Source organism: Perognathus longimembris, chromosome 15, assembly GCF_023159225.1.
Source record: "Perognathus longimembris pacificus isolate PPM17 chromosome 15, ASM2315922v1, whole genome shotgun sequence".
NCBI classification, from domain to species: domain Eukaryota; kingdom Metazoa; phylum Chordata; class Mammalia; order Rodentia; family Heteromyidae; genus Perognathus; species Perognathus longimembris.
In genome coordinates this window covers 13,610,337-13,634,501 of record NC_063175.1, presented here as the reverse complement: position 1 = coordinate 13,634,501, position 24,165 = coordinate 13,610,337, and the positions used below count along the sequence as shown (strand labels likewise).

Sequence of the window (24,165 nt, the reverse complement as noted above, 5' to 3'; positions counted from 1 at the left end):
TTTCTTCCCCTCTCCTCCCTCCCTTCCTTCTGCTCTGCTCTGATGCCCTTCTCTTTTCTCTTTCCTACCTCAAACCCCCTCTTCCCCCCACTTTCCTCTCTCCATTTATTGAGGACCCACTATGTTTCTGGGAGAGTTTTGCTGATGGAATACAGAATGAAATCAAGCATGATTCCTCCCCTCACATAACTGATGTGTCCAAGGATGCATTGATCAGCGGTTTCAGCGCTGTGCAACATAGTGTTCCAATAGAAGGTGGGCAGTGGCCCAGGGGACAGCGTCTCCCTTGAGCTAGGGACAGGGAGAGCCAGCTGCTTTCTTTTTTCCCCCTCGTTTGTGTCCCCCATTTTATTTTATTTATTTATTTTAGTAATAATACTAAAGATTTATTCCACCAGTCTTCCTCTTATTTTGTGTTGTTATTTTGTATTTTGAGGCATGTTATAGCCCAGGCTGGCCTTGAATTTATTTTTATTTTATTTATTTATTTTTTCAAATTTTTATTATCAAACTGATGTACAGAGAGGTTACAGTTTCATACGTTAGGCATTGGATACATTTCTTGTACTGTTTGTTACCTTGTCCCTCATGCCCCCCTCCCTCCCCTCCCTTTCCCTCCCCCCCCACCGAGGTGTTCAGTTCACTTACACCAAACAGTTTTGCAAGTATTGCTTTTGTAGTTATTTCTCCTTTTTTACCCTGTGTCTCTCAAATTTGGTATTCCCTTTGAATTTCCTACTTCCAATACCAGTAAACACGGTTTCCAATATACTCAGATAAGATTACAGAGATAGTGTAGGTACAACCATAGGAAGGTGATACAAGAACATCATCAATAATAGAAACTACACATACACATAGGACGTTGAAAGTAGTTACAATTGTGATATAACAATTGTTTCCATAACATGGAGTTCATTTCACTTAGCATCATCTTATGTGTTCATAAGGGAATAGCTATTGGGCCTTGTGATGCTCTGCTATGGCTTGCTTAAACCTGTACTAATTATTCCCAATAAGGGACTGGCCTTGAATTTATGATCCTCCTGCCTCAGCCTCCCTAGTGTTGGATTTACCATGCCTTGGGTCTTAAACATGCAAGTGTGCTCTATGAGTAAACTGAGTTAAAACATTTCTGAGAGGGCTGGGGATATGGCCTAGTGGCAAGAGCGCTTGCCTCACATACATGAAGCCCTGGGTTCGATTCCCCAGCACCACATATACAGAAAATGGCCAGAGGTGGCGCTGTGGCTCAAGTGGCAGAGTGCTAGCCTTGAGCAAAAAGAAGCCAGGGACAGTGCTCAGGCCCTGAGTCCAAGGCCCAGGACTGGCAAAAACAAAACAAAACAAAACAAAGAAAACATTTCTGAGAGCAGAGGAGCTGTTATCAGTAGAGCTATTGGGACTCTACAAGAGCCCAGATCAGCAAGGTACAAGGTAAGCAGTAGCACTGGGCAGTGCTAGGCATGCAACATGCCAGGTAGACCACACTGTCCAGGTCTTCCTGAGCTCAGGTCATTATTACTTCACAGGGTTGTATTTTGTTCTTCCCAACTTCCTTGTCCCACTGTTTTGTAATCAGGAGAAAATAGGAAGTCAATTAACTTCTTGGGTAAAAAACTAATTTGTCACCTACAATTATGTTTAAGATAAGAGTAAGTCAGCTGAAGAAACAACAGGGGCTGGGGCTAAGGAAAGCTTCTACACTTAGGCACAGGACTAGTGGGAGAGTTGTTGGCTTGGCTGTGGGCAGTGCTAACCTACTGGGCCTTCTCTAGGAAGGCCTTGCAACACCGGAGGCACTGCTGATACACCAGCTCGAAGTTGGAGTCGTTTCCATAATAGGGATCTTCAATCATGAGTTGTTTTTGTGGATCATAGCTCCCAAGTAGTTCAATTTTAGCTTTGCAGTTTTTAACTTGATTACTTTTTCTATTCAAATCTCTCAGATTGCTTCCATCCATACACAGCATGTAGTCGAATATAGCAAAGTCTTCTTTGGTGACCTGTCTTGCCTTATGGGCTGTGCTAATGTCATGATTTCTTAGGCAGCTCATAGCTCTTGGATCTGGGGCATGACCCACGTTCCTGTCGGAAACAGCACCGCTGTCAATGGCCCAATTATCTGAAACATTTTGGTCAGCTACAAGTTTTCTGAAAACTGCTTCTGTGATGGGTGACCAGCAAATGTTACCCAGACACACGAATAGTACGGATTTGGAACTCTGTTCCGCCATCTTCCTGGGTGGTTGCTGGCGCCTAAAAAGAAAGAAAGAAAAAAGCTGTGTCCTCATTTTAAAGCGTGTTTAGAGAGTTTGGATTTAACCTCTGCAGTAGATTTTATAGGATAGCTCTGTAAAGTACCTCAGACTGGGTGGCTTAAACAACATCATTATGTATTTTTTCACACCAGCAGAAGCTAAGTGTGCGATCAGGGTGGTGGCAGGGTTGGTTCCTTCTGAGGCCCGCCGGGAAGGATCTGTGCAGGCCATTCTCCGTGAACTGTGGTGGTCGTCTTCAGGTTCATATGGTATGCATACATCCACTGCAAAAAAAATGATTCTCTAGTTGTTTGTTTGTTTGGTGTTGGTTCTGGGGCTTGAACTCAGGGCCTGGATGCTGTCTCTGCTTTTCTGTTCAAGGTTAGCCATCTAGGGGCTGGGAATATGGCCTAGTGGCAAGAGTGCTTCCCTCCTACACCTGAAGCTCTCGGTTTGATTCCCCAGCACCACATATATGGAAAACGGCCAGAAGGGGCGCTGTGGCTCAGGTGGCAGAGTGCTAGCCTTGAGCGGGAAGAAGCCAGGGACAGTGCTCAGGCCCTGAGTCCAAGGCCCAGGACTGGCCAAAAAAAAAAAAAAAAAAACAAGGTTAGCAATCTACCCCTTGAGCCACAGTTCCACTTCTGGCTTTTTGGTGGTCAGTTAGGGATATGAGTCTCATGGACTTTCCTGCCCATGCTGGTTTTGATCTGCAACCCTCAGATCTCAGCCTCATGAGTTGTTCGGTTTACAGGCCTGAGCCAGCAGGGCCCCGCAACTTCTTCTTTTTATAAGGACGTGAGTCATGTTGAATTAAAGCCTAACTTAATGACCTCATCTGAGTGAATTGTCTATTTCCAGATAAGATCACACTCTGGCAATAATAAGGTTAGGGTTTCAGCAAACAAATTTTGGGAGAGCCCAACACACCGGGTAACAGCCTTCCCCTATTGTACCTGTGTTTCCTACTTGTCCCATGTCCTTTGTGGTAAAAGCTGCTTGTCTGAAACCACTGCCGGCTGCTCCCTTCAGTCTTGGACCTAGCATTTCTCCAACACAGGCCTGTTTGTATGGACAAGCCCACCCTGCCAGGAGGAAGAGGCCATGGGGATGGCCCTAAGGGCAATGCAGCAGATGATCGACTTGCTGAGAAGGAATTAGATTCCTTCCCTGTATCCTCTAGTGTGCAGAGGCTTCCTCCCATGCTTTCCTCTCTCCAAGTAGTGGAATCTTTATGATAATCCAGGCTCTGAGGAGAACTGAGGCCATTTTTTCCTTCTGCAACCCAGGAAGACCGCTCAAACTTCAGGATTCTGTTTGGTTTTGTTGGGTTGGGTTGAGTTAGACTTTTTCTTTTTTTTTTTTTTTGGCCAGTCCTGGGCTTGGACTCAGGGCCTGAGCACTGTCCCTGGCTTCTTTTTGCTCAAGGCTAGCACTCTGCCACTTGAACCACAGTGCCACTTCTGGCCATTTTCTGTATATGTGGTGCTGGGGAATTGAACCCAGGGCCTCATGTATATGAGGCAGGCACTCTTGCCACTAGGCCATATCTCCAGCCCTGAGTTAGACTTTTTTGAGACAGAATCTTATGTACACCAAGATGGCCTGAGACTCGCGATCCTTCTGCCTGAGCCTCTGGAGTGCTGGTATTACAGACATGTGTCTTCATCCCTGCTTTTCCTCAAGGTTTAAAATGGGGTAACGCTAAAGATAGGAAGTCAGGGGTCATTCAAAGCTGGAGCCACAGTTCCACTTCTGGCTTTTTTTGGTGCTTGATTGGAATTAACAGTCTCGTGGACTTATCTGCCTAGGCTAAGCTTCAAACCTTGATCCTCAGATCTCAGCCTCCTGCGTAGCTAGGATTGTAGGCATGGACCGACGACACCCAGCTCTATCCAACTACTGCTCAGTACCATATTATCCGAACTCTCAGCATTACTGAGCTGAATCTTGAGTTCTTGAGTTTATTAAAAAATCTTAATTTTTTCTCAAACACATAGGTCCTCGCGCCCCTGCCAACATCCATGTGTCTTTTGACAGTGGGGCTTTGAAGGCATCTGTGTCGTGGAACCCGGTGGAAGGAGCTTTCAATTACACTGTGAAGGCACGGAGTGACTCTTCTGAGCAGAGCTGCAGCACGGCCTTGCGTGCTTGCAGCCTCTCTCCCCTGCAGTGTGGCACCGACTACTTCATCTCTGTGTTCTCCAGTAACGACGCAGGGGCCAGCGAGTCCTCCTCAGCCGTGACCTTGAGGACAGGTATGTAAATGAATGCAAACCCTTCCCTTCTGGCTCGACACCGGGTTGCCAGAGAGGAGACAAAAGCCACAGGCGACGTTCCAAAACACTCTGAAAGCCGTGCAAACCAAAGCTTTTTTTTTTTGGCCAGTCCTGGGCCATCCAGGGCCTGAGCACTGTCCCTGGCTTCTTTTTGCTCAAGGCTAGCACTCTACCACTTGAGCCACAGCGCCACTTCTGGCCGTTTTCTGTATATGTGGTGCTGGGGAATCGAACCCAGGGCTTCATGTAAATGAGGCAAGCACTTTTGCCACTAGGCCATATTCCCAGCCAAACCAAAGCTTTTGCTCAACAATAGTGAGCGAGACAGCCTTATGAGTTTGAATAATATTGACTTGGAAAGCGGGTATTATACATCCTAACATGCTCCTTGGGCTATTCAGAGACCTGGTGTCGACTCTAGATCTTTCGTATGAAAGACCTTTCTTTCTCTCAAATTTCTATTTATTTATTTCTGACAAGTCTCCCCAGTGGCTGGAACATTCATGGCTTGGGTCTCTTTCTTTTTGACCAGAGTATGGGAGGCTGAAGGGAGATGGCAACAGAGTCTCGCTTTGTAGTCCAAGCGGGCCTGGGACTCATGACACTCCAACCTCAGCCTTCTCAGTTCTTGGATTATAGATGTGTACCACCATGACTAGCTTCTTGTCTTTTGTTTTTTAAGATTTTTTTTTTTGGCCAATCCCAGGGCTTGAACTCAGGGCCTGAGCACTGTTCCTGGCTTCCTTTTTGCTCAAGGCTAGCACTCTACCACTTGAGCCACAGTGCTGCTTCTGGCCTTTTCTGTGTATGTGGTATTGAGGAATCGAACCCAGGGCTTCATGTGTGCTAGGCAAGCACTCTACCCCTAGGCCACATTCCCAGCCCCTTGCTTTTTGTTTTGTTTGTGTTTTGCTGGTACTGAGGCTTGAACCCAGGCTCTTACGTTATTGCTGAGCTTCTTTTTCACTAGTGCTCTACCACATGAGCCACAACTCAACTTCTGGCTTTTGTTTTGTTTTTGCTGGTTAATTGGAAATAAGAGTCTCTCAGATTTGTGTGCTCAGGCTGGCTTTAACCCTTGATCCTCCGGTCGCAGCCTCCTGATTAACTAGGCTTACTGGGGTAAGCCACTGGTGCCTAGTGTTGTTCCTTGCTTTTCAGTTCTAAAATGTTGAAAATTCTCAAGTCTAGTCTGAGTTACCTACAGCTTTGTATAGTACAGATACGCTGCCTCCCCTTGCCACCATACTTCATGATCAAGGCTTGGCAAGCTATTTTTAAAAGATAAAGCCTGTCCTGTGCATTTCTAGTTCTCAATGTGTTTAAATAATTTCCCATTTTCATTCCTATAAGTGATGTAAAAGGCAAACACATGTGGAAGTTTACTCCTCTATTAAGATGCATTTATGTGTTTTTTGTAATTGACACTAACATTTAGTGGGGCGTACTGTATCTTAAACACATTATATTATTTACTGCATATGATAGAAAGTTTATTGTGGAAGGTTCCATTACCTTCCTTTTTAGATAAGAATATTGAAGGTCAGAGAGACTGAATAATTATTTTTCCAAGGGCACACTAATAATGAATAGTAGAAGTTCAAGTGCAAGTTTGCCCAGCTTCACTTCTCTATGCCAAAGAAAATATAATAATCTCCACTTTATTCAACAGCCAGAATTATGTCATTGTATGTTAAAAAGGCATCTGAACAGAGGAGAAAAGAGTTCTTATCAAGTCAATGAACTGTATTTTATTAGGGGGAAAAACACAATACCTCTAATCTCAGATATCGTTTCTTACAGTTATGTTAACATTACCACTAATAAACAAAGCAGATGGAAATCTTTGAACATCTCTAATTTAATGTGGATGGGACATTAGGCATGGTTGTAAGAAAAGGGTAATGAATCACAAGGGAAGAGATAAGACACACCTCAAAGGCACAGCAGTTTAATGCAGGAGAGAACCATACTGTGTTGTTTCAATCTTCCATACATATACAAAAGGTGAACAATATTGAAGTACATTACCTACGTATATAGATGGCACAAGATTCCCACTGAAAGCTGTTGGAAAATGGAGGAAAGAGGAGACAGAACTACAGAAGAGATTAATCCTGTCGATGTACAACATATACATGAGTGAGATACTAGGGTGAAATTTCTTTGCACAATTAATATTCACTAATATACAAGAACACTTGAGCAGCTTTTCATAAAATCTCAATACTCAGACCTAAGGCCAATTAAGTCAGCATTTCTGGCTCTAGAATCCATGTAAGAATCAATTTTAGAAGCTCTTCAGGTGATGCTAAGGTTAACTGCTGATAAAAAAAAAATTGTCTGTGATGCTTTTACTTCCTGCCCTTACTAGTCTAGAAAGTATAGGCGATTTTTTTTTTTTTTTTGTCAGTCATGGGGCTTGAACTCTGGGCCTGGGCGCTGTCCTTGAGCTCTTCAGCTCAAGGCTAGTGCTTTACCACTACAGCGCCACTTCTGGTTTTCTGGTGGTTAACTGGAGATAAGAGTCTCACAGACTTTACTGCCCAGATTGGCTTTGAACCTTGGTCCTCAGGTCTTAGCCTCCTGAGTAGCTAGGATTACAGGCATGAGCCACCAGCGCTTGGCACCACTGTAGTTTTTATGTAACAGTTTCAATCATGATCAAACTTGATTGAAAAAAATTTGATTTGTCAATAAAGGAATTATGTTTGAAAAGTATTATGGTTTCCTGGGGCCCAAAAATGTGTAATATAGGGGCTGGGCATATGGCCTAGGGGTAGAGTGCTTGCCTCGTATACATGAAGCCCTGGGTTCGATTCCCCAGCACCACATATACAGAAAATGGCCAGAAGTGTCGCTGTGGCTCAAGTGGCAGAGCACAAAGAAGCCAGGGACAGTGCTCAGGCCCTGAGTCTAAGGCCCAAGACTGGCAAAAGACAAAACAAAACAAAAATATGTAATATATTTTGGGAAGAATCTGTTTAGAGATCATAACTAAAGCTTTGAAAGGGTTTGAATGAATAATTTCATTGAACATTATTCCTCCAAAGACTTCATGCACTGTTAACCTTAGATAGATAAGATACTTGGAAGATGCTGGCGGCTCACCTTAATAGTCCCAGTGACACCGGAGGCGGAGTGGTGGGGATGAGGGCGGGAGGCCAGCCTGGACAGATAAACCCGAGAGATTCTCTTCTCCAATTAGCCAGCAAAACACTGGACGTGGAGGTGAGGCTCAAGTGATAGCGCACCAGCCTTGAGCAGAAACGGCCAAGGAAGAGCTCCAACACTGGCCCAAAAAATAAATAAATAAAACGTGTTGCCTAGCACCAAAAACAGGCAACTTGGATCAAAACAATCCATGTGTATTTCTGACACAATCTAGCATCTATTATGAAAGAGAAAATCTAGCACCTCTGAGAATGCCTACTTGGATTGCACCAAGTTGTGCTACTCTTTGATTTGCTCCTTGTTAATAACACCCAACATCATAATTCCCAGCCATGTAATGGGCATGAAATTGTGTCTTGTCGTTTGGTGCTTGGGGCTGCAGCTAGGAGAACGCCCAAGCTATGATGAACTTGCCCAGAAAGACTCTTCCCATCCCTGCAAAACCCTTCGGAAACACCAATTTCCATGAGCCACACCTTCCTCAATGGTAAAAGGGTTATCATTGTTTGAAGATTTACAGGAAACATTAATGAGATGCACAATGGCCGATGGTTGTATTTTAAATCCCAAATAGACAAAAAAGGAAAAATACCAAACAGATAACTAGGGCATTTACCAGAGCACTCAGGCTACACAAGCTTCATCTGAATCTGTTTCAAAAAATAGTTGAACAATGTAAATCCTCATATCTTAAAATAACTATCAAAAGCTAGGTACTGGTGGCTCACCCTTGTAATTGTAGCAAATCAGAAGGCTGAGATTTGAGGATCATTTTTGAATCCAGCCCAAGCAGATATATCTGGGGTACTCTTATTTCTAATTAACCAGCAAAAAGTCAGAAGTGGGGCATAGCTCAAGTGATGCAGTGCTAGCCTTGAGCAAAACAGCCAAGAGCACCAGACCCTGAGTTTAAGCTCTAATACTAGCAAATACACACATACACACACACACACATTGAAGTGGTGCTGTGGCTCAAGAGGTAGAGTGCTAGCCTTGAGCAAAAAAAAAAAAAAAAAATTAAAGAAAGAAAGAGAGAAATAAATGAAGGAAGAAAGAAAGAAGCCAGGGACAGTGCTCAGGCCCCGAGTCCCCAAGCCCCAGGACAGGCAAAAGAAAAAAGAAAAAGAACCAAGACTTCTATTAGTGAGAGTGTGGCTCCTTTGGTGCACATTTTGGTTCTACAAGGAAAAAACAACTAATGTTTCTGGAATATAGTTTTGCCTTTGTGTACCAAAGTCAATCTGTTATAAAACTGAAAGATTGCTGACTTGGGTCATGTTGAAATTTTGCATAATTGCAAAGGAAATCTGTGGCCGTCTCACCGAGCCTTACGCTTGCTCTTCACCGAGCCTTACGCTTGCTCATCACCGAGCCTTACGCTTGCTCTTCACCGAGCCTTACGCTTGCTCTTCACCCATCCTTTGCTTGCTCATTCCCCAGTTGCCTGTGCGCCCGGCAGGGTGACCATCCTGGAGGACATCCCTGGCCACCTGTCTGTGACGTGGTCCAGTGTGGATCGGGGTGACTACTACGTGGCCTTTGTGAAGAGTGATGATGGCTTGGAAGTGCACTGCAACACGTCCCTCACACACTGCAATTTCTTATCCGAGTGTGGCTTTACTTACTTTATTAGTGTTTTTGCCTATAACAAGGCAGGGCAGAGTCCTTTGGGTGATGTATTCAATTATACCACAGGTAAGTCCCATTTGATGATTGTGAAGATTACTCCGAGTCTACGAAACCTCAGCAGCTGAATAAATAACCTATTGCACTCATTGGCTTAACCAACGGGGTGGGAGTCACAAGGGCCCAGAACAGAAAGTCCCTCTTTCTTGTCATATTCTTTATAGATGGGAAAGTTTGGTTTCAGGGACCCAACATAATAAGAATGCAAGATGGAAAAAAATGCCCACTACTTAGGAGTCTGAGCTCTGAGGATCATGATGAAGTCAGTCCCAGCAGGAATGTCTGTGATACTGTTTCCTCCATTAAACTACCAAGGAAGTTGGAAGTAGAACTGTGGCTAGCCTTAAGCAAAGGAATCCCGGGGACAGTGTTCTGACCCTGAGTTCAAGTCCCAGGACCAGTACAAGCAAGAGGGGGGGTGGGGGGGGGGAAGGGAGGGAGGAAAGAACGCCATTCAATCCTACTTTGAAATTTTATCTCTCCACAAACATGTGCTCAGTATTCAGGCCTGTGGTAGAGCCCACCAAGGGTGCAGCTTTGCATTTCAGGAGTTCACTGCTGTCTCCGCGAACCCAGAAGACGCAGTAGTGGCTAAGATGCTCTACGAAGCGCAGAGGTTGGGAGCAGTGGACCCCTGGCTTTAAGTGCTAACTTCCTAACTTGATCACCAGCTCATGAGTATAATGGGAATAATGATGGCTACCATGCTGCTTCCATTGCAAAAATGGAACAAATAGTAATACTAAGACAAATATGAAAAGATCTTTGTATGTGACAAAACAGAATGCAGAGGTTTTCATGATCGTCATTATTACCACCAGTATCATCCTCTCCATTAGGCTTGGGTGTTGCACTAGGCAAGATCTTTTTAAATTTAATTTATTGTCATGGTGATGTACAGAAGGGTTACAGTTACATACCTAAGTTAGCGAGTACATTTGTCAAACTTCTTACCCCCTCCCTCATTTTTCTCCCACTTTCCCTCCCCCATTAAGCAAGCTCTTATATCCTCTTATATATTATTTATCTCTTTGTCATCACTTCTTATCAGAGTGATCAGCATATGAAAGACACCCCATTTTAATTTTTTTTTTTTTTTGGCCAGCCCTGGGGCTTGAACTCAGGGCCTGAGCACTGTCCCTGGCTTCTTTTGGCTCAAGGCTAGCACTCTGCCACTTGAGCCACAGCGCCACTTCTGGCCGTTTTTTTCTGTATATGTGGTGCTGGGGAGTTGAACCCAGGGCTTTATGCATACGAGGCAAGCACTCTTGCCACTAGGCCATATCCCCAGCCCCTCCATTTTAATTTTTTTTTGTGCTGGTATTAGGACTGGAACTCAGAGCCAACGCGCTGTCCCTTAGCCTTTTTGCTCAAGGCGAGCACTCTACAACTTGAGGCCATGCCTCCACTTCTAGCTTCTTGCTGTTTAGTTGGAGGTAAGAATTACACAGACTTTTCTGCCCAGGCTGGCCTCGAGGCCATGTCCTCAGATCTCTGAGTATCTAGGTTTGCAAATGTGAAGCCTTGGTGTCCGGGTCCATTTCTTTTTGCGTATGCCCGTCCTATGGCTTGAACTCAGGCCTCTGGCTTGCACTTGACTTTAGCTCAAGGCTAGAACTCTACTCCTTGAGCCATGCTCCCACTTCAGCCTTTCTGCTGGGTAGCTGCAGAGAAGTGTCTTATATATGTTTCTTTCCAAACTGAGAATGGCCCTCGATCCTTAGCTCTCAGCCCCCTGAGGAGCTCAGATTACAGGCATGAGCCGCCAGTGCAAGGCCGAGGCACTCCGGTTTTGAAGAATGATTGGCATAAGTGGGTACTTCAGCATTATCTCTATACAGAAGCAAGAATAGTATAATTATGTAGAAGTAATACAGCAGGATTATAATAAATTCGATCAGTATGTGGGATCCAAGTAATTGGCGCTTTTGGAATTTGGAATAAGAAGCTATTTAAAATCTTAAGCATACAATGAGGCCTTCCAGAGGGAGTCGCTCAAGAGTAGTCCAAATGTGGGTGGACTGTAAGCTGGGGAGTTGGACTCAATATGATTGTGTAAGGAGGAAGGGAAGAGGAGAAGGCTTTCTAGGAGAGAGCTCAGCAGTCTCCAGAGGCAGAAGTGAGAACATAAGTGAGACGGGGTCTGTCGTGGCTGGGGGGGTGGGGGGGACAGGGACAGCTGAACATGGCGCTTGTGATGACCTTGTATGTCAAACAGGATTTATCCTTTGTGTAGAGGGAATTAGGCCAAGGCTGGAACTCACCGGACCTGTGGGTTACTCCGTGGTGGTGCGGTGCAGGAGGGCAGCACCACATGGCTCTTTCCGGTGGCATTGTTCCTGTACTGACCTTTGTTCCCTCTTCCAGCTCCCTGTTGTCCTAGTGACATTAACCCCGTGTTAGTGTCCAGTGACAGAGTAGAGATGGCTTGGTCTCCTGTTCGTGGTGCAGAACTCTACGAGACCAAGGCCAGAGCTGGGTCCAGCGTGGTGGAGTGTAATGATACCGTCCCGGCCTGCACGCTCTCGGCTCTACAGTGTGACACCAAGTATGAGATCACGGTGTATTCCTTCAGCGAGATCCGGGGCAGCAATATGTCATGCTCACCCCAACTGATCACCACAGGTGAGGTGTGGCTGGCGTCTGAATGAGTGCTCAGGCTAGACATCTTAGCATGGGCATTCAGTAACGCCTAGAAGGTAAACACCCCTTAACAACTCTTTGTGGGAGCCAATTGAGTCTCTGTTGTATTGAGGAGAGGTAGAAGAGAAAGTGGAGGAGGGAAGTGGGAAGAAAGAAAGTTCTAATTAAGCACTTGATTTATTTTATTTTTTACTCAAGTCTGGTGCTCTACCACTTGAGTCACTTTCAGCTTTTTGGTGCTTAATTCGAACCCGGAGTCTTGCAGACTTTTCTGTCCAGGCTGCTTCAAACCATGATCCTCAGACCCGAGCCTTCTGAGCAACTCAGATCACAGGCGTGAGCCCCTCACTCTAGGCTAGTGATTCTGTTCTTCCTGCCTGCGTGGATGGCCGTGCAGGTGTATAAATAGTTGTTACTTTTCCGCTTGGAGGTCAAAACTCTTTTTAATATTTTCTAGTTGACCCAGCAGTACAAGAGCCTGATCCATTGTGTCCATGTCATCCGATTTCCACACGTGTCTCTGTGAAGGTCTCCTGTAGGTGAAGGGTGTGCTATGGCCGTCTTCATCGGGGAGGGATCCATTTGAGATCAAATAGCATATGCGAGTTTTTGGACTCAGGCTGTTCTAATGAATAATGCACAATCTCCCAGCTCCTTGCAGTCCGGAAATCAAAAGCATTTCCAGGGATGAATCCTCTACAGTTACTGTGCAGTGGCAAGCCGCAAATGAGGACGCCAGGTACACGGTGACAGCCCGGGGGGCGCAGGGGCTGATCCGGTGCCAGGGCTCAGGCTGGGCCTGCGCCCTGCGGGGTCTGCCCTGTGGCTCCGTCTTCTCCATCACCGCGGTGGCGGAAACACCGGCAGGAAAAAGCGCCCCCAGCTACAGCGTCCCCCTGGAAACAGGTTTGGAACGGCCACTGGTGCAATGTCCCCTTGGGTGGGGGGCTAGAAATTGTTTGCAGGCATGGAGTGGATTTAATCCACCTTCCGTATGACGGAAACAGGGGAAATCCAGAAGCCTCTCAAAGAGCCCCAGTCTTAGAAAGTTAAACTCTCAGAGTGTGTGTGTGTGTGTGTGTGTGTGTGTGTGTGCGTGTGTGTGTGTGTGTGCGCGTGTGTGTGTACCGGGGCTTGAACTCAGGGCTTGGGGGCTGTCCCTTGGTGTTTTCTGCACAAGGCTGGCACTCTACCACTTGAGCCACATCTCCACTTACAGCCTTATGGTGGTTGATTAAAGATAAGAGTTTCATGGATTTCCTACCCAGACCGGCTTTGAACCTTGGTCCTCAGATCTCAGGTAGGATTACACTGCATGAGCCACTGGCTAGGACATTCAACATTTTACATATTCTGGGAAAATAGCTTACATCGGCATCAAAGGCGCAGTGTATTGGCTCATTTATTAGAATTTATATCCTCCTATGATACGAAATGATCAAAAGAGCTAAGGAAAAAATCACGAGCGGAGTCATTATTCATCCCCTTGGCTTAGCTCTTTTCAAATCTTTCCCTAAGACAAATATGCTTTCTGAGTTTAAGTTTCCTAATGTCAGAGGGGATGATAACCATAGGGGGGCTGACAAGGACTGAGTCAATTAATGTCACAAAGCACTCAGCCAGTGAGGCAAAATTCTGGGCCCTGCTGGCTCAGGAGGCTGAGATCTGAGGATCACAGTTCAAAGTCAGTCCAGGCAGGAAAGTCCATGAGACTCTTATCTCTAATTTACCAACAAGAAGCTGAAAGTAGAACTCAAGTAGTGGCTCAAGTGGTGGAACATCAATCAGCTTTGAACAAAAAAGCCAAACAAGAATGCCAGGCCTTGAGTTCAAGCCCTAATACCAGCACATAAAAAGAAATGTAGCAAATTACTTAAAGCCTTTGGACAGTATTTCTTATTATATACAATGATAGATGGCATTTCGGACTGTAAAACTTGAACCAACCTCCCCTTCCCCAAAAGAAAAGTAGCAACATTTGGGTTTTTTAAAAAGTATTTTATGATAGAGAAAATACTGAATACACATGGAGGTTCTGTGTAGCTATATCTTTTATAAGGAGTCCCTGAAAAGTTGAGAAAGTTGTGCTCAGGTCTGAGCTGAGCATGGTGGTACACACCTGTAATCCCAGCACTCAGGGAACAGTGGCTTTCAGGCTTGAGGCCAGCCTGAAGTACCCAGCAAGACTGTGTCTTAGAAAAGACAGGAATTGGGCATGTTTGAGTGTGTGTGTGTGTGTGTGTGTGATAATTACAAAATGCATGGGAAAGGCAAAAAACGAAATGCTATCCCGGGAGAAAAAGTGCATGCTTTGCAACTAGAATTGTTCAAACGAGAAGACAAGAGCAGATTCTTTTCCTGCTCACTTCTGGCTCTCAACCACATTAGCTCTACCACCAATTTTATTTGTTCCCAGTCCTGGGGCTTGAACCCTGGGCCTGAACTTTTGCGCTCAAGGCTAGCATTCTACCACAGCTCCATTGCCAGGTTTTGAGGGCTAATTGGTGATTAGAGTCTCCCAGACTTTCCTGCCTTAGCTGGCTTCAAACCGTGATCGCTGGAGCTCAGCCTCCAGAGTAGCTAGCATACAGGCGGGAGCCACTAGCACCCAAATCAATGATTTTTTTTCTTAAAAATTATTTTTTGGGGGGCTCATATTCCCACAGCTTGTTAGTATACTGCATTTTGGGGGACCAAAACTCATTTTACACAGTTGATATTACAAAATGTATCAGAGGGCACAGACAGAAGGAAAGACTTGATTAACATGAGAGATTTTGAGAAAGTTCGGCTTTTGAGTGAAAGACAGGCAGGGGGCCATTCTTGATTGTTTTACACAAATAATCTTCTGTGGAAACAAAACCCCACTTCTTTTGCCTTTTTCTCCCTCATTTAAGTGCCATGTTGCCCAGCCGGTCTGATCATAACTCAGGTCACCCAATCAATCATCAATGTGAGCTGGAGTATTGCGACAGTGGCCCAAACGTACGTGACAGTTCTGGAATCCCACACCGGGCAGTCCACGTGTCACACCCATCAGAACCACTGTCTCTTGGGGTGCATCACCTGCGGCAGCAGCTACACGCTGGGCCTGAAGGCAGTTAGTGCTACGGGGTTGACTTCGGAGTGCATCTACCAAAGTTATTCTTCCAGTAAGTGAATTCTAAAACTCGGGCTAGACTATGGTAAGAACTGGACTACTCCAAGTCCAGGCACAACCTTTCCTCCTTTCTGTCTTTGAAAAGACACTGCAAGCTGGGCCCCGGTGACTCACACCTATCATTCTAGCTACCCAGGAGGCAGAGAGGGGGAGGATTTCAGTGTGAAGTCCACCTGGGCGAAAAGTTCATGAGCCCTCATCGCAACAGAAAAGCCTGGGCCTGGTATGACATGTGTCATCCCAGCTCTGGGGAAACATGTAAATAGCAGGATCTCACAAGTCACCAGAGCAGAAGGGGCTAGACAAGTCACAATAGGGTATCTGTCTAACAAGTGTGAGACCCTGAGTTCAAACCCCAATACCACCAAAAAAATGCGGCATTTCCACCCAGCTTGCATTATAATTCTGGTTGTTAATGGTTGTAGTTTTCCTCTTGACTTAGAAGCTCAAAGCTCAGGCCTCTGTTGGTAATCAGGAAACCTGTCTCCTGAGTGGCAGGGATTCCACACGCGAGACACTGGCACTTGGCTACTGTTAAGCATCTTTATTTTAGTGATTGGTAATGCTGCATCTGGAATCCTGATGGACAATGTGTAGTCCTTTTCAGGTGTTCAGAAGAGGCCCAAAGAAGACCTAGCGATAGAGGACAGGGGAACAAGGGAGCAGTGAACTTGGTCAACAGCCTGTCACAGAGGTGACTGCTCTTGAGGCCACATGCCACTCAGCTCAGAAAAACATCCTTTCCTCCCTCCCTCCCTCCCTCCCTCTCTCCCTCCCTCCCTCCCTCCCTCCCTCCCTCCCTTCTTTCTTTCTTTCTTTCTTTCTTTCTTTCTTTCTTTCTTTCTTTCTTTCTTTCTTTCTTTCTTTCTTTCTTTCTTTCTTTCTTTCTTTCTTTCTTTCTTTCTTTCTTTCTTTCTTTCTTTCTTTTTGCCAGTCCTGGGGCTTGAAATCAGGGCCTGAGCACTGTCCCTGGCTTCTTTTTGCTCAAGGCTAGCACTCTACCTCTTGAGCCACAGCACCACTTCTGGCCTTTTCTGTTTATGTGGTGCTGAGGAATTGAACCCAGGGCTTCACACATGCTAGGCAAGCACTCTACCACTAAGCCACATTCCTAACCAATTTGTTTTCAATTAAAGCTGAACACAGTGCATTTTTTTGTGTTGGTACTGGAACTTGAACTCAGGGCCTCATGCCATTGCTTAACTTTTGCTCACAGCTGGTAGTACTCTACAACTTGAGCTACTCTACCACATCTGGTTTTTTGCTGGACTTAAGAATCTCATTTTAAAAAATAGTGTCTCATAAATGTCTCTGGTCCAGCTTTGAACTGAGATCCTTAAATTTTAGCACCATGAGTCACTGGCACCCAGCTTCCCAATGAATTATTTTTGCTAGTATTGGGGTTTGAACTGAGGATCTTGTGCTAATTAGGCAAGCTCTCTCTCTCTCTCTCACACACACACACATACACACACACACACACACACACACACACACACACACACACACCACCCTCACATATAGACCTCTGAGCATATGGCTCAGTAAAAGAACTTGAACATCCCCGTCAATTTCCCCCTCCCGCTCCTCCTCCTGCTCCTCCTCTTCCTTCTCTGCCAATCCTGGGGCTTGAATTAAGGACCTGGGCACTGCCTCTGAGCTTCTTTTGCTCAAGATTTGTTCTCTACCCTTTTGAGCCACAGCGCCACTTCCAAAATGTTCTATGTGTTACCGAGGAATCAAACCCAGGGCTTCCTGCATGTGAGGCAAGCTCTCTACCACTAAGCCACATTCCCAGCTCTCCTTGTGTTCTTCTAACCAGTAATCAAGTATGTCATTTAAAAGTGTTGGCACGTGTGTGTTCCTGCAGTGCTAAAGGCTGCATCTGGTCCTGAGCTTGCTTTCATCCTGCAGGTGCCTGCTGCCCTTTGGGGGTGAAGGTGTATCGGTTGGGCTCTAATGGCATCCGGATCTACTGGCAAGCCTCCAGGGGCTCCGCCAACTACAGTGCTGACCTTTATGGCTCCAAAGGTGTCTTCACATGTGCCCCAAGTGCCGGCCTCCGTTTCTGTGACATCACCCAAATTCCCTGCGGGGATGTATACACCGTGATGGTCTCGCCAGTTGCTGAAACAGGACTGAAGCTTACGTTCTGTCCCAAAAAAATATATTCAGGTAAGGAATGTAATGACCCTTTATCCAAAGCCACCCCTGGCCCCTGAGCTCACACCTGCCGTCCTAGCTACTTGGAAGGCTGAGATGTGAGGATCGAGGCCCAAAGCCAGCCCTGGCAGGCAAGTTCATGAGGTTCTTATCTCCAATTAACCACCCAATAAAAAGGAAAACAAAAACTGAAAATAGAGTTGTGGCTCAAGAGGTAGAGTGCCATCCTAAAATGAAAAAGCTAAGGGACAGTGTTCAGGCCCTGAGTTCAAGTCCTAGTACCAGCAAAAGCAAAGCAATCTTGATTCAGAGCAATCACGCTTAATTGATAAATGTGAATTCTCTACAGGCTACAAGCAGCCCTCAGATTCTCTGGAATTGTGATGCTTTCTGATTATTTAATTTGGAGATTTTTGTCTCATTCCTTCCCTCTCTTCTTCAGGAAAGGAACTAGAAGCTTGCACTTAAATAGTAAAGAAAATTTTAAATGATTTCAGATTTGGAGATAGGGTTGTTTTTTAACATTGCCACAGAGATTATGTTAGATACTTAAGAATGTCGGAAAATTAGAGATTTGAACTTGATTTGCTGTTTTGAGGTTGTTGTTGTTTGTGCCAGTACTGGGGTTTGAACTCAGGTCCTGGGTACTGTCTCTCCATTTTTTCACTTGGGCTCTTCTGCTGGAGCACAGCTCTACTTCTGGCTTTTGGGTGACTCACTGGAGATCAGCATCTGAGGAACTTTCCTGCCTAGGCTGGCTTCAAGTGGGACTCCCCAAATCTTAGCTTCCTGAGTCGCTGGGATTGCCGGCGTGAGCCAAGGCTGGCCAGCTTGAACTTTGATTTGAAACTGAGAATTATGACTGCTGGTAGAAGATCAGGGAAAAAGAAATCTATAAATTATAAATTAGGTTTGGAAATGATGTGTGGGCCGCCTGTGATCACAAGATAGGGCAGTGAGCTATGTCATCATAGCCGAGCTGAGAGGAAACAATTCACTAGCCTCCCACTGTTCTAGCACCTTCTGCCACCTTGCCCAGGTGTGGGCTCTCTCTCCCTCTCTCTCTCTCTCTCTACTTCCCCTCGCTTGTGGGGGGAAGGGGCTCGTTCGCCCCTTCCTGGGTGGTCCATTATCGCTCACACGGGAGTGATGGCCAGGGGTAGCCTCGGTGGCGTGTGGTCGCAGGGTGCCCCAAAACAGCCAAGAACGACACGGACACGTGGGCCCCTGGAGAAAGCCTCTAGGGCTTCTGTTTATTCAAATGAGGAGCCTCCCAGATATACCCCAAAGGCGGGCACAAGAGAGGGGCCCCTGATTGGTCCCAAGGGGCTGCCCCTCAAGTGATGTCAGACTTCCTTCTCTTCCTGTTAAAGACAGGAAGGGGAGGGACAAGCTGAGGTCAGCTGTGGCTCCTTAAAGGTGCAGCTGACCCCAACACCCAGGGCCTTGTCATCTATTTTTCATAAATTTCTAAAGGGATAAGAAAGAGTTGGGGAAGAACAAGAAGTTTGCAGGTGAACTCGGAAAGATGAACCAGTGGCTCAGAAACCATTATCCACCAACAGGATGCAGAATTTCTCATTAAATGTAGAGGGCACAAGGTTCCAGATGGCTCTTGGTGATGGAGCAAGGCCACCTCCTCCCGAAAGCGTGTCCCCAATGCCCTTGAGTGACACACTCTGAATCTTTGTCTTTTCATTACCTTGTCCCCAAAGGTAAGCAGGCCCAAAGCAAAGCTCGATGGGAAGAGACCGAAATAGACGCTCGGGGTGGGAACTAGCCCCTAGGTTGAGGAGCCTACAGCTCAATAACTACATTTCATCACATTTGCAAAATGTTATGTGATATATCAAGCGTTTCTGCTGTATTTTATTTGTTGCCAGTCCTGGGCCTTGGACTCAGGGCCTGAGCACTGTCCCTGGCTTCTTTTTGCTCAAGGTTAGCACTCTGCCACTTGAGTCACAGCACCACTTCTGGCTTTTTCTATAATTGTGGTGCAGAGGAATCAAACCCAGGGCTTCATGTATACGAGGCGAGCACTTTACCACTAAGCCACATTGCCAGCTCCTCTGCTGTGTTTTTTGTTAAATGTTCAAAATAACCTGAAAAGATAGCTTCTGCAGATTTTACTGTCTCCAAATTACAAATGGAAATGGAGTCTCTGTGGTGCCCAAATCTCTATCCACATCCTTTTCTGTTCTCCTAATCCCTACGTCCATCTTCACATATTCTTGTTTGTTCCTGTCTTTGAATTTTATTACGTTGTCTACTCTGGCTTCAAACTCCTGGCCCCTAGCAATCGCCTACTTCATCGTCTGGGGTGGCTGGGATTGTATGGGCATGTGCCTTCACCTCGGGTGCTTAAGTCTGCATTCAGACCTCACGCTTTCCACCTCGAGGCACCCGACCACTACAGACTCCTCAGTGTGGAGACTGCGGGATCGTGGTTCAAAGCCAGCCCAGGCACAAAGCTCGTGAGATTCCATCTCCACCAGTGGCTGAGCGTGGTGGCACATGCCTGTCATCCCAGCTTTAGGGAGAACATGCGGTTGTGAACCCCAGCAATGAGGAGAAGCACAGCCAGCCCAGTGCTGTAGCCCATGTCTGTAATCCAAGCTGCTCAGGAGGATGCGATCTGAAGGTTGCGGTTTGAACTGGCCTAAGCAGGAAGGTTCGTTGTACTCTTTCATCTCCAATTAAGCATCAGAAAGGCAGCAGTGGAGGTCCTTGTGACATCTCACCCAGATACCCTTTGGTCAGGTGCCTATCGAGTCAGAAGCTCTTCACCTTTGGTAGGCTCAAGTTTACCTTGTCTGTCTCCTTGGTATAAGACAAACATGGCTTTCATAGTGAGAAGCTTTTATGGCTGCTTGTTTGAAGCAATACCACCAGGGCCTTATTTTGACCATCAGGACAATTTCATAACTAATAATCATGAATCCTATTGATAGTGTTGCGCGCTAGTCCCTGTCCTAAGAGCTGTACACAGATAAACTTAGTCCTTATTGCAAATCTGGCTTCAAGTTGATATTCTTATTGCTACCACTTTGTAGATAAACTGAGGCACAATGATATGACTTGTCCTAGGTATCGCATTCACTTGTCATCCAAATTTGTTCTTTACCCCTTTCTTTTGTGGGTGTGCTGGTATAAGGGCTTGAACTCGGGCCTCATAGTCTTGCTCTAGCTGTCTATCACTTCAAGCTACTCCTCCAGCCTGGCTCCATTTTCTGGTGTATGTCTCCACCTCAAGGCAATTCAGTGAAGATGGAGACAGTCTCCCAGACTTTTCTTCCTGGGCTGGCTTCAAACCACAGTCCTCCAGGTCTCAGCCTCCGAAATAGTTAAGGTTACAGTATAACCTTAACCTTAACCAACACCCTTCTCCCCTCTGTTCCTTTGTTTTACTTTCCATCTTCCTTCTGTGATACTGGGGATCTGACTTAGGGTCTCATGTCTATCTACTGCTGAGCTAACATCCCCAGCCATTTTGTTATTTTGAGACAGGATCTAGACAAGTTTCCAAGCTGGCTTCAAATTTATGACGCTCTCATGCCTCAGTTTCCCAAGTAGGTGGGATTATAGGTGTGTGACATCACAGCTGGTCCTTTCAGGTTATTGCTTCAGCATCTTAAATACGCCAATAAATGCACTTTTCAGTACTTGGTTTTTGTTTTTTTTTTTATTGTAGTAACCTGCTCTGGAAGTACACTTGGAATGGGTAAGTCATTTTTTTCTCATAAATAATTAGAAGAAATAATTAATGAGAAACAAATAATTACTGGTGCATTTTGAAGGTATTTAGTAGATGTTAGGATTGAAACTGAAGGTACATTAGTCAGAAAGCCAAATTCTTTCTTGGATGCAAGGGCGCTGTGCTCTCTTCTCCCACAATCTTGCGTCCCTTAGGGCATAGTGCTTGCTCTCAGATTCCACCAGTTGAGATGAATTCCTTTGGACTGTGAAATCTTTTTAATCTTCTAGGAAATTAAGCGTATTTTTGTTTTTGGAGAGGCAACTGTTGAACCCTTCCTACTTCTGAAGTTGGTTTTCGGCTTTGCTGCCTTGGAATTCTTTGGAGAGATTGAAGTTAACTGATGCCTGGGCTCTGCCTCTACCACCCCCACCCCACCCCCACCCAACCCTTAGCATTACTTAATTGGTTTGGGTGAAGCCTGTACACTAGGATTTTTTTTTCTTTTTCTTTTTCTTTTTTTTTTGGCCAATCCTGGGCTTTGAACTGAGTGAGCACCGTCCCTGGCTTCTTTTTGCTCAAGGCTAGCACTCTGCCACTTGAGCCACAGCGCCACTTCTGGCCTTTTCTATATATGTGGTGCTGAGGAATCGAACCCAGGGCTTCATGTATACGAGGTGAGCACTTTACCACTAGGCCATATTCCCAGCCCTGCACTAGGATTTTTAAAGTTCCTCAAGTGATTCTAAATGGTAGCCAAGGCTGCATTACAAAAGGGCTCCTCCAACTCTGCATGCAAACCACCAGCCCTTATTAAAGCTGAATTCTATTGGTTAGGTATGGTAGGATCTGAAACTTAGTACTTCTAATGAGGTCTGTCCACTGCTGTTATAGCCCATTACTGATCTGACCATACATAGTGAACTTGGATTTTTCACTGAAAGGTTAGTGCTCTACCATTTGAGTCATACATACCTCCACATTCTGAATTCAGAGCTTGCTGTTATTATTCTCCATAAGTTGCCTAAATTCTCTCTAACACAATCTAGGTTTCTTTATAGGAAAATTGGAATATATATAATTACTTCATAAAACATAATGATGATTAAATGAAATATTTCTGTACTCAATGACATGCCCATAATAAGTAACTAATAAATGGCAGTTGTTAATTCAGCAGCTATCAATTGAAAGTCATACCATAGTCTATTATAGTGTGAACCAGTTATTTAAAAAAATTATAGGTGGGTGCTGGTGATTCATGTTTGTAATCCTAGCTACTCAAGGGGCTGACATCTGAGGATTGTGGTTCAAAGCCTACCCAGGCAGGAAAGTCCTTAAGACTCTTTTTTTTTTTTTTTTTTTTTGCCAGTTATGGGCCTTGGATTCAGGGCCTGAGCACTGTCCCTGGCTTCTTTTTGCTCAAGGCTAGCACTCTGCCACTTGAGCCACAGCGCCACTTCTGGCCCATATATATATATATATGTGGTGCTGGGGAATCGAACCCAGGGCGTCAAGCATATGAGGCAAGCTCTCTTGCCACTAGTCCATATTCCCAGCCCCTTGAGACTCTTATCTCCAATTAATGACTAGAAAACAGGAAGTGGCTCTGTAGCTCAAAGTGGTAGAACACTAATCTTGAGAGAGAAAAAAAAAAAAGAGCCCAGGGATAGTGCCTAAGTCTGAGTTCAAGTTCCATGACTAGGGCTGGGAAGACCATGGGTTACTGCCAGCCCAAGCAGCAAATCCAACAGCTTCTCCAATTAACCATCAAAAAGTTAGAAGTGGAGGTGTGGCTCAAGTCTTAGAGTACCAGCCTCCAGTGGAAAAGTCAAGCGAGACAGTGTTTAAGTGTTGAGTTCAAGTCACACACACACACACACACACACACACACACACACACACACACCACCCTGCAGTAGCCCCCCAAATGAAGAGTAAGCCTGGTCATCTAACGTGCCTTCCTTAGTAAGTTAGTACCTTAACTCACTGTTTTGTTTTGTTTTTTAACACTGTGATCCTGGTCACAAGCGGCAGCAGCAGCAGCTCTGAGACCCATTTAGAAATGCAATTCCTACTGATGCAGGAATTCTGGAGCAGAGCCCAGCCATCTTTGTTCAAACAAGCCCTTCAAGTAATGCTACTGTACCCTAAAGCTCGAAAACCATGGCTCTAATTCAGGAAAGCTATGGTGATGCTTGAAATTTGATGCAGGTTGGAAGAGAGAGAAGAGTCTATCTGCAATGACAGGCCAGAGGGGGTGGCTCCTGATATCCCTCTGTGGGTTACCCTCACTTTTGGCAGTCTGTCTGTTTCAGTGTCATCTGCACATACAGGGAACTTTTAGGACACTCTCTCTCCTCAGCGTCTGTGGTGGTTGAACAGGTCTCGGGTTTGCAGATACAACTGCCTGAACGAGCAAGGGGGCCAAGTCTAAGAAGCCCCAAAGAGATTCTTCTATTCTTTCTTCTTTAGATCTGAGGACTGGATTCAGGGTGTTGCATTTGCTAGGCAAGCGCTCTACTACTTGAGCCACACCCTCTGTTCTTTTGGTTTTAGTTTGCTTTTATCAGAGAGGGTCTCAAGCTTTTGCCCAGTGCAGCCTCAAACCATGGTCCTCCTACCAGTGCTATCTCAGCAGCTTGAGTCACAAGCATGGACAACCACACCTGGTTCAACGAGACTCCGAGGGAGAATGTCGCGAAGCAGGGAAGACGCGCTTGGGTCAGTCAGAAATGGCTGGTCATTTTAAATAGTTTGTCCTTTAAACAGTTCAGGTTGTCCCATTTCCTCGTTACTGACCGCAAGGTACTGGAAAAAACTCACATTTCAAATCAAAATTGTAGGAGAAATCTCGGAGATATTTGCACTTTCCAGTTTAAGAGAACACCTGTCCTTTCTTTGACCTTCCCTTGCCCTTTTCAGTGATTTACAGAGGGAAGAGGAATGCAGAATGACACTAGGAACCCTGAAGAGAAACAGAGACACTGAGTAAGTAATAGATATTGATTTTGTATGATTCTACAGCACAATTTGTCTTTTTTTTAACTCCTCTTATTTCTTTTGCAGAATTGTCTCTTTTTTGTTGTTGTTTTGTTTTTTAGT

The 24,165-nt window shown here is 45.4% G+C and overlaps 2 protein-coding genes across 2 annotated transcripts in view; one reads left to right on the top strand and one right to left on the bottom strand.

The window, feature by feature from the left end:
- Fndc7 (fibronectin type III domain containing 7) overlaps positions 1–24,017 on the top strand; it is a 32,203-nt gene extending 8,186 nt beyond the window's left edge. Inside the window, exons 5-12 of the mRNA XM_048363184.1 lie at positions 4,262–4,519; positions 9,155–9,409; positions 11,768–12,025; positions 12,695–12,949; positions 14,941–15,195; positions 17,118–17,378; positions 21,058–21,087; positions 23,986–24,017. Coding sequence (XP_048219141.1) covers positions 4,262–4,519; positions 9,155–9,409; positions 11,768–12,025; positions 12,695–12,949; positions 14,941–15,195; positions 17,118–17,378; positions 21,058–21,087; positions 23,986–24,017 — 1,604 coding nt within the window. The remainder of the gene's footprint in view (positions 1–4,261; positions 4,520–9,154; positions 9,410–11,767; positions 12,026–12,694; positions 12,950–14,940; positions 15,196–17,117; positions 17,379–21,057; positions 21,088–23,985) is intronic.
- LOC125363872 (low molecular weight phosphotyrosine protein phosphatase-like) lies at positions 1,690–12,109 on the bottom strand. Its single transcript, XM_048363186.1, has 2 exons — positions 12,106–12,109; positions 1,690–2,259 (listed from the first exon to the last, which is right to left on the bottom strand). The coding sequence occupies exon 2, from the start codon at positions 2,235–2,237 to the stop codon at positions 1,761–1,763; it is 477 nt and encodes a 158-aa protein (XP_048219143.1). The 5' UTR covers positions 2,238–2,259; positions 12,106–12,109; the 3' UTR covers positions 1,690–1,760.
- Positions 24,018–24,165: the final 148 nt, after the last annotated feature.

Coding starts and splice junctions, on each gene's coding strand:
- LOC125363872 (XM_048363186.1), bottom strand. CDS start 2,237: ATGGCGGAACAGAGTTCCAAATCCGTACTATTCGTGTGTCTGGGTAAC.